Source organism: Symphalangus syndactylus, chromosome Y, assembly GCF_028878055.3.
Source record: "Symphalangus syndactylus isolate Jambi chromosome Y, NHGRI_mSymSyn1-v2.1_pri, whole genome shotgun sequence".
Lineage (NCBI taxonomy): Eukaryota > Metazoa > Chordata > Mammalia > Primates > Hylobatidae > Symphalangus > Symphalangus syndactylus.
Genome location: NC_072448.2, coordinates 23,439,443 through 23,454,118, shown reverse-complemented (window position 1 = coordinate 23,454,118; position 14,676 = coordinate 23,439,443). Strand labels below are relative to the sequence as shown.

At 38.3% G+C, this 14,676-nt stretch overlaps 1 protein-coding gene and 1 long non-coding RNA gene across 11 annotated transcripts in view; both read right to left on the bottom strand.

The window, feature by feature from the left end:
* The window catches only part of KDM5D (lysine demethylase 5D), a 40,157-nt gene extending 25,848 nt beyond the window's left edge, over positions 1-14,309 (bottom strand). For 4 of the 10 annotated variants that reach the window (XM_063635410.1, XM_055269546.2, XM_055269548.2 and 1 more), the window contains exons 1-11: positions 13,462-14,309; positions 13,176-13,344; positions 11,957-12,034; positions 10,529-10,651; positions 10,116-10,286; positions 8,388-8,522; positions 4,709-4,838; positions 4,440-4,585; positions 1,416-1,574; positions 890-1,009; positions 616-774 (exon numbers count right to left, since the gene is read on the bottom strand). In XM_063635410.1, the coding sequence (XP_063491480.1) occupies positions 616-774; positions 890-1,009; positions 1,416-1,574; positions 4,440-4,585; positions 4,709-4,838; positions 8,388-8,522; positions 10,116-10,286; positions 10,529-10,651; positions 11,957-12,034; positions 13,176-13,325 (1,371 nt within the window). In that variant the 5' untranslated portion in view covers positions 13,326-13,344; positions 13,462-14,309. The remainder of the gene's footprint in view (positions 1-615; positions 775-889; positions 1,010-1,415; positions 1,575-4,439; positions 4,586-4,708; positions 4,839-8,387; positions 8,523-10,115; positions 10,287-10,528; positions 10,652-11,956; positions 12,035-13,175; positions 13,345-13,461) is intronic. The other 6 variants (XM_063635411.1, XM_063635414.1, XM_055269547.2 and 3 more) reach the window with 5 other exon arrangements.
* LOC134736085 (uncharacterized) overlaps positions 1-14,676 on the bottom strand; it is a 124,117-nt gene that overhangs the window by 43,614 nt on the left and 65,827 nt on the right. The gene's annotated exons all lie outside the window — the stretch shown is intronic.

Genomic DNA, 14,676 nt, shown 5'->3' with positions numbered 1-14,676 from the left:
TTAATTTCTCAAATGTTCAAATAATGCATAAGGACAGTTACATTTTAGGTTTCTCTCCCCAAATTATGTTACTGCAGGCATTATTTTTTTGGTTCTCCACTATGGGAGAAATGTAAGATGAGTCAGAATTTAGGAAGGCTGTATGGGTTTCTCTGACTAATACAAGAAATCACCTTGTCATGAAGAATGAAATCAGTGGTTTCTGCATTACTCCATGTGTTCAACATGAACACAAATTGATACACTTAACAAATGCACTTCTTTCCGCCCTTCCAAATATTTCAAAATAAGCTGGTCATAGTACTTGTTTTTCATAAAAAGATGGTAAGCTTCCAATATTTACATTTAAGTAAAGGTGAAGGAACACTATAGCTCTTCATCGATAATCAAGATTTATACTGTTTCTTTTATCTGTCTCCATCAGAGTTTCAAGAAAAAAAAAAAATATGATGACTGTCCATATTCTGGCTCACTGACAGATCATCCAATATCATCAAACCTCATCATTATCCCAAATATGTGAAGACAACTGTGTGGGAGAACCTATCAAAGTAATTTTACATGCCAAAATGAGTTTCCTTAGTTAATGTTAACATGAACTACCAACCGTATTACCTTCTCCTCAGGAGATAAGTTTCGTTTGCTATTGCTGACAGGAAAGCCACTGCCAAATTCTTTGGAATGAATATCAGCTCCATATTCAACTGTCACATCTTCCTCAATGCTGCTCACCAGCCTCCAGAATTCCTTCTCTACAACTTCTGTAGGCACCATCTGCGAAAACACGTGTAAAAGATTATCATAGCCCACTATACTTTGGACTCATGTCTCCATGAGAACTAAGACCACCACAACAGAATCCCTATAGTCCAGCCCTCAGATCACATACATGTACAGGCATGTTGAAGTAGTCGGACTTGAAGGAATCAGCCATTTCACCAAAACTTTGCAAAGTGTACTCCTGGGTAGCCTGTTCAAATCCAAAAGCTTCAGGAGGCTGTTTACACTCCTGAAATAAAATATATTTCAACAAGACAAAGGGAATAAAAATCCAAAAAAAGAGGAGAGCTAAGGGGAGATCAATTTTTCATGTTACACTCAATATCTCATGCGATAATTCTGCATTTTCACGTTTCCAGGTAGGTTTCTTTCATCAGTAGGTATTAAACATTATTTCCTAATATACTTCATGCCACTTGAATTACAATCCCTTGCCTCTGGTTCACTCAAGTCTCTATCACTGTAGAGTCAGTGTGTCCAATCATTCTTGCATAGTAGCTCACTGATAGCTTAATCAAAACGTAACACAAATATTAACTTATAAAAGGGGAGAAACTACCTCCGCAAAATCCAGAAAGTTAGATTACAGAAAATCGCCAACCAAAAATAAAGCATCTGTGACAGACAGATCTTACCACCAAGATACATTTTGGGCACCTCCAGATGCCTCTGGGGATTTCAGGAAGGGGTGGTAACAAGCAGAAGATGTGGTAATTGTCATCACAGCCATCACAGAAAAGAAGCTTATCATCTTCATCCCCACGGGAGCACACCTGGCAAATATATGAGTCGATCTACCAAAAAAAAAAAACTAAAAAAATTAGCTGCTTGTTCCATGATACTTTATCGCAGGTTTCTAGACCATTCATGAACATCTGTCATTGGTCAATAACTATACAGTGTTGTATTTGAGTTTACTACCTAGTGCAAACTATGACAGGAGATAATTACACTACAATACAGTAAGTTAATAAAGAAACCATGGGGGCAAAGTAGACTTTTTATAGAGGTTCAATGGTGTAAACAAAAATCATACAGGTATGAAGCAGCACAGATCAGAGAATTACATACAGTTAAAAATTTAACTGCCACAGAGGGCAAGTTGAACATAAAAACGTCAAGTCACTGAGTATCCAGCTATATTTGTCCCTCTGGTGAAAAGTTTGGTAGGTGTCTACTTTCATTATAAAGAGTATCTTAGATTAGCTGATGAATTATAGTCACTCAAGTAGTATGTCACAGAAGAGAAACATGAAGCAAAGGCTAAATAACTTGATTCTTTTCTTTTTTTTTTTTTTTTTTTGAGACGGAGTCTCGCTCTGTCGCCCAGGCTGGAGCGCAGTGGCACAGTCTCGGCTCACTGCAAGCTCCGCCTCCCGGGTTCACGCCATTCTCCTGCCTCAGCCTCTCCAAGTAGCTGGGACTACAGGCACCCGCCACCACGCCCGGCTAATTTTTTGTATTTTTAGTAGAGACGGGGTTTCACCATGGCCTCGATCTCCTGACCTCGTGATCCGCCCGCCTCGGCCTCCCAAAGTGCTGGGATTACAAGCGTGAGCCACCACGCCCGGCCTAAATAACTTGATTCTTACACACTACTGAAAAAAACTAGTAATAATTACCAGTTTAAAAAGAAAACGCAGTGATAAAATTTTTAGCAGGGTACCACTCACACTTTGAAAAAATTACCTTCAACAAGTAGGATGGGCTTTTCTACAAGAATCTAGAAGTAAACTGATCAGTAGAGAAAATTTTAAAGATAACTCAAGAGCAGAAGAAACTGTGTGAAAATATATTTTTAAAAATATACACACATATACAAATTATGTATGTGTGTATATACATATATACATGCATATATATACATACATATACACACATGCATATCACAAATCAGAATATTTATAAACATAAGAGGCCAAGTGTGGTGGCTCAAGCTTGTAATCCCAGCACTTCAGGAGGCCAAGGTGGGCAGATTGCTTGAGCTCATGAGTTCACGACCAGCCTGGACAACATGGTCAAACCTCATCTCTACTAAAATAAAAAAAAAAATAGCAGGGTATGGCGGTGTGCACCTACAGTCCCGGCTACTTGGGAGGCTGAGGCAGGAGAATTGCTTGAATCCTGGAGGCAGAGATTGCAGTGAGCTGAGTGCGCCAGTGCAGTCCAGCCTGGGCAACAGTGACATTCCATCTCGAAAAAGAAAAAAATTCAACAGAATTATCAAGGAAAGATTTCATAAAATAAACATATTTTAAACTTACCAAAGATGCTCAATACACAAAATTGTAAACCAGGGAAATGTAAATAAAAATTACAATGAAATACTACACATCTCCCAGAATGGCTAAAATGAAAATGAAACTGTCAATTATAAGTGTTAGTGAGGACATGTGGTAACCAGAACTGGCATCCAATACTAGCTGATAAACTGGTCAATCATTTGTAAAAATAGTCTGACAATAATCCACTACTGAAAATATACATACTCTCAGTCACAGCAATTCAATCCTGTCTTAGGTAACAGAAATGTCTACATACGTTACCTAGAAACATATACTTTAATATTCACAGAATTATTTGAAATAGCCAAAAATTGGTAACTACCAAAAGTTGAATGGTAAAACAGATAGAAAAAAAGCTATGCCTAACAAAACTACACTTAATAGAACACAAGCGTGAGCATTAATAGAACCATATAAATAAATTTTTTGAACCACTAAATGAAGAAGTCAATAATACAAAATGAGTGATTAATTCAAAGTACACAAACAAGTAAAACTAATCCAGATATTTTTGTGTATGCGTGATATACAGAAATAAAAACAAAAGCAATGGAATGAAGTGAACTACTAGCTGTAAGGGTTAGAAAGTAGTGATCAATGACTCTCAGACTTCAAGCTTGATGACAGCTCTACCTTGTATCTATAAAATGAGAAACAATGAGACAAGTGGGAACAGGACAGTGGTAGTAAACATGATCTCCCCATCATTAGGTGGAAATGACTAAGAGAAACACAGGAATTTGCAGCTCAAAACAGAAGTCTGCTTGAGAACAAAATTTCTGGAAACATCATTTACATAAGGTAAAGGCAAATAAAAATTATCAAAACCGGGTGAAATTAGCTAAAGAGTAAGGAGGAAGGTAGGAATTTCTGTCTTTTTTTTTCTTGTAGTCAGACTTAAATATGTAAGACATTATAAAAATCTTCCAAGTGAGAGTAGAAAGAGTAAAAGAAGATGTAAACATACAAGGCACAAAAGTAAAACAAGATTACTAGAAAACTGTCACTACTATATGCAATGTGATGATTTGAAAGTCTGGAAGAATTTGCCAAAAATAAATAGCTCTTTAACATAATTTATATTGGATCACATTATCTCCTGTATTAAGCTGTAAAGTTCAGAAAATGCTAATAGAGTTGAAAAACAGAGTATAGTTTGGTGAAAAGTTCTATCTAAAAAGACATAAAAATTTTGCTTTTGACTTTAGTTTATCTTGAATAAATTTCCTCCCCTTTCTAGCCACCCATCTCTTCAGATAAAGGGCTCATAAATAAGAAGAAGGAAAGAAAAAAGAAAAGTATGATGAATTCATTTTAGGTTCAATCTAATCTTGACAGTTCAAAGTAGAATATTACAAAATCGTGAGTTCTTACAAACTGGGCACTGCTGTGATTCTTTCGTAGCTGCATCGTCGTCTTAGTGCAGGGCTCCGGGCTCAAGTGCTGCTTGAGCAATGTTGATGACACGTTCCCACCTCGACTTCGCTCATCCTTCACCGTAACAGTTGGAGGGCATGTGACTAGGGAAGTGAAAAACAACTCTGAAAACAATCCTCTCCTGCATCAAGATTACCAAACTATTTCTCCCATGAAACTTTACTATTTTACCCCTCACCCTTCCCCAATCTGTTAAAGTTCTTCACCTTTCTTATGCACAGTCTTATCCTTGTCCTTAGCCATAAGGCCCAAGCCCATCATTTTGGGACCTGGCCCATAGATCTGTAACTTTTTTAGCTCTGGATTCTTCTCAATGTCCTCCTCTGTAGGCTCTGGCTGTTTAAAAAAGATTCAAACAACGAAGTTAGCTTTACATATACAGGCATAAATACGGGCAAGGTCTAGACAAGTCACATGGGCTAAAATCAACTAACAGCCTTTATCCATTTTTGAATGTTTATTAATCACATTTTTACTGTGAGTGTGGTATGGCCAGGTAGGAGCAAATGGATAAATTTGGAAAGCAAGGAAGTTTCTCAACTTTTTTCATGTTATGAAAAAAATGACAAAATACTCCTAGGCTTGCAAGGCTAGTGAAGCTTAAATGTCAGAAATTTATACCTTACAACACAGAATTTTGTGATTAAAAATAAGCCCCCCTGTCCAACTGAGTTGAAGATGGAAATGGTTAAGACAAGAAAAATTCTATTCCATTTAAACTCACATCATTAGAATAATAACTGTTTTCAGACCACAATATAATCACAAACCTGGGAAAATGGAAACCCATTAAGTATCAAAATACAAATCATATGCCATATATATTATATACCATTTTCAGCACTTGTCTCTTCTTAGAGGACATTGTAAAATATATTTTATCAATGTTTAAAATAATTTGTTATATTTTGAAATTAAGCTCTATTATATTTTCCATTTATTTTAAAGCTTTATTCTTACAAATTTTCTTGTATACAGAGGTAAGTTTTCTTCTATTTATATAAACACACACTCATATACACAAAGAGACACAGTAACATATTTTATGCTTTTGTTTTATTCCCATAGCAATTTCTGCAAGCAGAAACATACACTGTATTACAATGTCTATGAGAATACATAGCTTACTATAATACTGTTCCAGAAATCATTTAACTAACTTTTTAATTATACAACATTGAGGCTGTTTCCTACTTTTTGACATTCTGAAGAGCTAAGTAACTAACTGTATTAATCTAATTTTTATTTTATATACCTTATATTGTTTTGACATTTCTGGGGTACCTTGTGGGCTAGGCAGACCAGCTCTTTCGGAGGCGGCTAAGCTAAACTAAACCATACCTTTACCATATAAACCAAACAATCCCGAGTCCAAACCTCTAACTATTTGCTTTATTTAACTATCATACACCGCCAGTATTTCCCCTCCTGTAAACCAACTCAGAGCCATGTACCAGAAACCTACCGGCATCCACTATGCCCCACACAGCACTGGAATTATTCTAACAAACTAGCCAATTCTGACATTTGATTGCCCTGCCTTGCCTGTCTCACAGAAATACCAATAAAGGCTGTGATCTGTGCCTTTCACCTTACCTCTTACCTCCTGACTGACTACAGTGGCTCTGTGGTGTATGTAGTACATCTCATTTGGAAAGAAACAGTCAGCAACGCTAAACTTTTGGCATTGACCTCTCCATCTCATTCATTACTGACTCATCTTTATAAATTAAGACTTGGGCACAAATCATTAGTACCCATGTACTTGCTGCATTTTTCTTCTCAAAAGATAATTAACAGAAGTTAAGCAGGAGAAAACAAACATTTAAAATTTTAGTAACTTCAACTTTTAATTTTAATACAACCCTTCACTACTACAAAGAGTGCACACAATGCCTAGTTCCTCATATCCTTGACACATTTTGACCTTTTCCTAATCAGTTATGTGAAAGGGATATGTGGTTACTTCATATTTTCAATTTATAAGTGAGGTTAAACACTTTTGATTTATTATTTATCAGGGTTGCTAGAAAGGGAAACCTGAAAATAAGCTATGATAAAAAAGAAAAGATTCAATCAGTTTTGTGCTTCTACAACTTTTAGGCACAATATATAATTTTATACACATGCACATTATATGTTTTACATTAATGTTACATAGGTTATTTCTAACTATTAAACACTTTTTAAAAGAGCTGACATTTGCTTGTTTTAAAATCAAGTAATACCATACTACTCTACATTTCGGACAGTCTACTACCCATTCTTGAATTACAAATACACGTAAAATAGAAAAGATGTGTTAGTCCTCATGTCTCCTTTCTTGCTTTATGCAGAAATTTTAAGTTTCATATTTTTAGTAGAGATGGGGTTTCACCACATGGGTCAGGCTGTTCTCGAACTGCAGACCTCAGGTAATCCACCAACCCAGCCTCCCAAAATTCTGGGATTATAGGCTCAGAGCTACTGTGCCTGACCCAACAATTTTTAAAACCTTTCCTGCAAAGTGGACAACGAACTCCTCCTGCCAAAAAAGTGTCTAAGGAATCATTTTATCTGGAAAAATGTTTAGACCTTTTACTGGTATTTACAACTTGAAATAAATTTTACTGGTCTCCTAGTTATTACATGTTCATTTTTCTTATTCAGTTTTTTCCAGACATAATTCTTACTATAAAGAACGAAAGTACTAAGACAGAATCCATCTGCATTTCGATAATCTTAACTAGATAAAATTTCTCACTTTGGTCTAATTTCTAATATTACAATATCTCAAAATTTAAATATTGTTAGAATTATCCAGAAAACACCTAAGGATACACAACATTGTCTTATTTTAATGTATTTCAGAAATAAAAACATCCAAATCTTATGAAAATGTTGTATATGGAGCAGCGAAAACACACTTACATAAAAGTTATTAAAAACATATTGTTTGTATTTTTCATTTTCTGAATATTATGATGTTTTAACATCTTAAATCTTTCTGGCTAGGAGAGATTGTCCTCCCAGGGTTACCTATCCTACAAATACCAAATGGCTCACCCAGGAGTATGCCTTTAATGTGTCTTTAATATGTTCACTGACAAATCCAAAGCTAATCCTCATCTATTCAGCCCATACAATTCATGAGGTAAAGTTCCTCTGCCTTAATTCTAGGGTCAGGCAACTAGGGAATACTGCTATAGCCTAGAGCCTGCCAAAATTATTCAAACTAGCCAATCCTATACTTCTTATCCTGCTCTGTCTTGCCTTTCCCTTGGTAAACCCAATATAGGCTATGGCCTAGGTGCTTTTCTTATTCCTGCTTCTTCTGCATGTCCAAGATGGGTTTTCCCCTCTAGCACTGTGTAGCATATAGTGACCACCTCTCTAAGGCCTGTGATAATAATAAACTTTGCTTTCCTGAGTTTCTGTGGTCACACCTACTGACCATCACATGGAAGACCATAGAATAAAACCAACAGTTAACAATAACTAACTTGCACAGTGTGCTTTGGAAAAATCATTCCAAGATTCACAGAAATTAACAATACCATATAACCTGGCATAGCGGCTAACCCCTGTAACCCCAGCTACTCCAAAGGCTGTAGAGGGAGAATCACTTAAACCTAGAAGTTCGAGAACAGCCTGGCAACACAGCAAGACCCCATCACTTAAAACAATGGCAATACGTTTTCTTTTAAAATGTACAAAAGCAAAACTACGAAGACAAAATATCATAAACTATACCTATGAACAAAATAACTCATAATTCATTTCAATTAATTTTATCTTGAATCAGGCATATGTAAAACAATGCATTCAGCAATGAATTTTCCCCAATATCAAGGTCTAGATGAACCTTCTCAGCTACACAAAGAATAACAGGAATAAATCACTCACATCAGGCTGTAGCCTTTTTGCCCGTCGACTGTAGCTGCTGAACTTTGAAGGTTGCACAGACTGTCTAAGAGGGATGCTGTGGGGCTTGTATTCCTTATCTTTTACCTCATTGTCAAACGGTTGTGTGTTACACTGCTAGAGAGAAAAAAAATGTAGAATCAGAAATTGAGTCATATTTGTAATTAGTGATTCCTTCATTTACAACTCTAGCAAATAAAGCTGTAGTTCTAGATTACACAGGTCCACTCCTCTTGTTCTTTGGATAGAACACATATCCTGAAAATTCTCGTGCCTTTGCTTATGAATGAGCAGCACAGAATATGGAAAGAACATGGTCTTTGGACTGTCTTGATGTCAGTCTGGGTCTTTACTCATTCTTTGTGTGCTTTCAGCAAACATCCTGAACCTCTCTCTTTGTGCTTCAATATCCTGGATGAAAAACAAGTAATAAAAATACTCAATCTGGCCAGGTGTGGTGGCTCAAGCCTGTAACCCCAGAACTTTGGGAGGTCGAGGCAGGTGGATCATGGGGTCAAGAGGTCAAGACCATTCTGGCCAAATGGTGAAACCCTGTCTCAGTAAAATACAAAAGTTAGTACAGCCTGGGTGCCAGAGTGAGACTCTGTCTCAAAAAACAAAACAAAACAAAAATACTGAATCTTTAGAATTATGTATACTAAGTGAAACTGGCCAGTCGTGGTGGCTCACGCCTGTAATCCCAACACTTTGGGAGGCTGAGTCAGGTGGATCACGAGGTCAAAGGATAGAGACTGTCCTGGCCAACATGGTGAAACCCCATCTCTACAAAAAATATAAAAATTAGCGGGCATGGTCATGCACCTGTAGCCCCAGCTACTAAGGAGGCTGAGGCAGGAGAATCACTTTAACCCAGGAGGTAGAGGTTGCAATGAGCTGAGATCGCCTGGCGAGAGTGATACGCTGCCTCAAAAAAACAAACAAATGAAACAATTAAAAACTTATTATGTAAAAATACCCTGCTAAATCAGTTTCCACACCGTGAGTTAAACCCAAGTCACACCAAGCTTTTTAACCTAAACTATCTTCAAGTGAACCAGCCTCATGAAAGCTTAGGAACTTCATTATCTTTTTCAGCCAGGCACGGTGGCTCACACCTGTAATCCCAGCACTTTGGGAGGCCGAGGAAGGCAGATCACAAGGTTAGGAGATCAAGACCATCCTGGCTCACATGGTGAAACCCTGTCTCTACTAAAAATACAAAAAAATTAGCCAGGCCTGGTGGCAGTCCCCTGTAGTCCCAGCTACTTGGGAGGCTGAAGCAGAAGAATGGCGTGAACCCGGGGGGAGCTTGTAGTGAGCCAAGATCCTGCCACTGCACTCCAGCCTGGGCAACACAGCGAGACTCCATTTCAGAAAAAAAACATTATCTTTTTCACGTAAGATGCTTAAAATAGGAAACGGTTTCCTCTAACTTCTAGTTTAAGATCTTCCCTATAAAAAGATCTTAGTAAACATTAACCTCATAAGATAGATAGAAAGGTCACTCTAGTTCCTTACTTACAGCAGGAATAAAACTATGCCACATAAAGAGGCTGTAAAATATTTTCTAGGCCCAATTCCTGGAACATCTTCACTCTAGAGATTTAGAATCTATAGCCCTGACTACTCAAGAGAAAAGTCCAATTCAAATAGAAAATACAAAACAAAACAAAATCACATCAGGCCACAAACCAGTTTAAGGGCACTCACCACATGGTTGGCTCCAGACTGAAACATTTCATAGGGGTAAATAATGCGTTCATAATGTGATCGTAGCAGGGAGCCAATGTTTTTGCCTGGTGGGTAGTGGAGACGCTGGGCAACTCGAGCCCACCGACGATCCTTGCAGATGGCTTCATAGCCACCTTCCTCTATCACGATCTGAAAGTATAAGAAACAATATGGATGAACTGTGAACAGAGGAAAGGGCTACCAACACAGCAATGAGACTTGAATATCGGGGGCTGTGCCTTTCCCCCATCACCAATCATTCCAAGACTCAAAGATTATGTCAAGAAACGCTGCCAGGCTCTGTGTTTTCTTTTCCTGCCTAGTGTTTCTACTACAGAAGATCCTTGAGGCAAGGCTTTTTGTTTTTCCTTTAGAAAGTAGAATACTCTTACCTTACTAAGGCTGTAGAGGTCCAAGATCTTCCGCTCCACATTGGGAATCTTTAATGAGGAGCCTTGAATTTCCCAGAATTTTGCAATCTGATCCAAATAGTTCAATTTCACTCTAGTCTGGGCCTGGGAAAGAGAGGGCCTTATAAGATTGGCATACTTAACCTGACTTCGTCGAGTACGCAGTAAATGAACAAGTATTATTCTATGCTATCTACACTTCTCTACTAATGTGCCGGAGCCCCAGCTCCACTGTCTTATCTCACCAGTGGTGTCCACAAAAAGCTCAAATAAGCTGAGTCTTTAAATCTAAAAAGAGCTAAGAACATGCTGTCTTAGAATCAAAATCGTATCTAAATTTAAGGAATTATTCTTGGACTTAAAGGTGGCTTGACCAAAAATACGTAGGCTCCAAGAGTATTTAGACTCAATATTATCATTAAGACACTCATTTAGAATGTACTGATATATAATTCAAAGAATTAAAATATTCTTCTAGCTCACGTAAAAAATTTGGACATGAAACCAGTTTCTGAATCACTGCTTTCTTACCCAAACTCATATGCAGCTTCTAGCTACTGATCATAGTCAAAATCCTAAAAGTAAAGGAAAATGACAAATCATTTATATACTTTCTATATCGAATACTAAACTGTGAAGACTGAGTTGAATACTAAAAAGCAAGCCTGGCCTCTGACATTTTAGTAAAGCAGCACATTACGTAATACCATCACTCTGTTGCTGGATATTTAAAAGATCCTATTTCTTCTCTGAACTCTGCTTCTGTTAAAGAACTAAAAAAAGTTCAGTCACACTGGGTGCAGGGGCTCACGCCTGTAACCCCAGCACTTTAGGAGGCCAAGGTGGGCAGATCACCTAATGTTAGGAGTTGGGAAACGAGCTTGACCAAATCGGTGAAACTCCATCTCTACTAAAAACACAAAAATTAGCTGGGCATGCTAGTGTGCACCTGTAATCCCAGCTACTTGGGAGGCCGAGGCAGGAGAATCCCCAGAACCCAGCAGGCAGAGGTTGCAGTGAGGCGAGATCCTGCCACTGCACTCAAGCCTGGGAGACAGGGTGAGACTCTGTTAAAAAAAAAAAAAAAGTTAGTCATTAAATACGTGAGTACGAGAAGACAAAATGGGAAAGGTACTGTCATTTTGATAGTTCTAACCTGAAACTACTGAACAGCAAAACAATGCATCATTCTTCCTCAGAAATTTAAAGCCTTTGTATTCTACCATTTTTGTGGACATATATTATGTATTTTATAGAAGACTTTCTCCAAAATCAGTACTCTGGAAAATGGTGGAGTTCAGATTCAAATTTAATACATTAGATTTCAAAACTTAAGGTCTACATTATGAAACTACAACGGCAAGATTAGAGATCAGATTCCTTTAATAAAAGTGTGCCTCCCAATCTTACCTCCAGTTCATTTAGCCTTTGGATGCGAGGAGTAAATCTGAAATTGTCAACTTCTACTGCAAAAGGAGGCTGCCAGTCCTAGAAGAAAGTGTAAGGACCTGGTAACTATGGCACAGTAAAGCATGAAGACAATGAAAACCACAATTATTTGTTCCCACTCTTTTAAAGTCTTCTGGTAACCATTTTTGTACACAAGGGCCTCAAATGATTCCTTCTTCATAATCAAGATTAACTGAAAAAAAAAAAAAAAAAAGGAAAAACCCTGCAAATCCAAAACCTTCCTTGATATGTGTCCGTCGTAACAGACAAAAAAAAAAAAACACCAAAACCTGTATAATCTCAAGGCTAGAAAGCGACTTCCAAGGAATGACGCACATCTGAAGAAACACTATGCTATTTGGGTTATGAGTCCTTACTAAAATTAAGATAAATGTAATGCAGATAAAACATTGTTTCATTTTTTAAAAGCTAAGCCATTATGTCTTCCCACTCCCAGCAGTATGAAAGTTAATTGTGAATGCTGAGAAGTCTGAACATCCAAATAAAAATAACGTTGCAGCCTGGTTGAATATATGAGAAAAAAGCTGTTTGTTCTGCGAAAACTTTTTGACTTCTCTGAACATTTTGTTAGTTGTTTAACGACGACAGCCCAGGCTCATTTCAGTTTACATTCTTAATTCAGACAAACTTCTATGAGGTTCATTTAGTACTTTTCAGTATAGCAAACCAAGTTGGTCTACGTTTAATAATATAAATTTAATTGATGGCAAAGAATGCTACATCATTCCCATTCTTTGCTATATTTGTTACATACATCTAAGGTCATATCAAAGAATGAAAACACCAGTCCAAGTGGTTAACACCACAAGCTTATATAACTTGCTTCTGTCATAGATCAAGTACTTCTGAGTAAGCTAATTTTTTTGCGGTTAAGTGTAACGAAAGCTTGTTAAACTATACTTAATAACAGCAAAACGCATAAATATCTGAATCTTTTATTTTTGTCCCTACGGAAGTCAGATCTTTAGAACCCCGTGGAATGTTGCGATCTGATACTAATTTTCTGATGCCAGCTTGTTTTGGTCAGAAAAGTTCAATTGGGAAATTTGGTGCTAAGGGTTTCCGGTCATAAGTGTAAATAACGCCTCGCCAAGCGGTAAACTGCCCCAACGTTCAAATCAAAGGCTACCCACTCTCAAGTTTTGTTTCAAAGACTTACCGCGGGTGGGCGGATTTTGCAGATGCCAGACTTCTCTGCTATAGGCCTTATTTTCGCAATGTAGCCTAGCGGGTCTTGGAATTCAGCCCAGCTAGGCTCAAAAACCGGGCACTCGGGCGGCGGCAGGAACTCGTCACACCCCGGTTCCATGTCGGGCCTTAATGCTAAGCTGTAAAATAAGAATCACATTGTCTTTAATGACGCGCTGGTTCCTCCTACTAAAAGGCGTATGGAAATTTCATTTTCTTGAGAACTTCAAGGTTACTTTAATCCCGTGGCTGCTTACCAATCGTCAGAGCGCCTACTCTTACAACCGCCATCTTGACAGCCTTGTGCTGCTGTACGAGACGTCTCCCTCCGCGGATCGATTTTTCCGGCGCTATTTCCAAACCTGTGAGACCTTCTGCACCTTAGATAAAAGCTAAGGACGCAAGACCCATTTTACGACAGAAAAACACTCACAAAGCAGTCGCTGGACTGATGTTAAACAGTACTCCAACAGAACGAAAGAGCAAGATAAAAATAGTATGGCCGGATCTTTTTTTAAAATGGGACCACTGCGCAAGTTACGCCTGCGTATTGCAGGGAAGGACCGTAAAAGCGTCTGGTGCCGTAGAACGAAGGATTTCTCGGAGAAAATGCCTCCTTTGCGGAGATGTTCGTAGAAACGCACCTTTTTTTTTTTTTTTTTTTTTTTTCCTGCCAGTACAAACCGCCGGCCATATCCGTTCACGTGAAAGTGTTTACTAACATTCTGTGAAGACTCACTAGGTTCTCAGCTCGAGAACGTTCCTGTCACAAGACGGTTAGGAGGCAGGATTCCGGTACAATATATTTATGTTCTTGTAAACTGTTCCATTAACAGTGCACTTCAGGGCCGGGTGCGGTGGCTCACGCTTGTAATCCCAGCACTTTGGGAGGCCGAGGCCGGCGGATCACGAGGTCAGGAGATCGAGACCACGGTGAAACCGCGTCTCTACTAAAAATACAAAAAATTAGCCGGGCGTGGTGGCGGGCGCCTGTAGTCCCAGCTACTCGGAGAGGCTGAGGCAGGAGAATGGCGTGAACCCGGGAGGCGGAGCTTGCAGTGAGCCGAGATTGCGCCACTGCACTCCAGCCTGGGTGACAGAGCGAGCCTCCGTCTCAAAAAAAAAAAAACAGTGCACTTGAAGTGGGCACATTTGTCGTTGCATTTTTTACGAACTCGAACTTGGACTTTAGGATGGGGAAAAGAAGTGCTAAATGTTTTTGGATAAAACCTTTACTGCACATGATAAACATCCCTTAAAAATCACCTAGGAGCACCCTAAATTTTAAATGATCACAAAGACCTGGACAGATTACAGTAAATCTTCAACATCGCTAAACACACGTACCATAAATTCAAAGAAACACACTGATAATGATCTGTTTTTTGATGTGGAAATACCTATGCTGTTTTTAAGGGAAGTTATAATTTATTGCAATGTTTTATTTCAAAACAAGATGTTAACGCTTTATT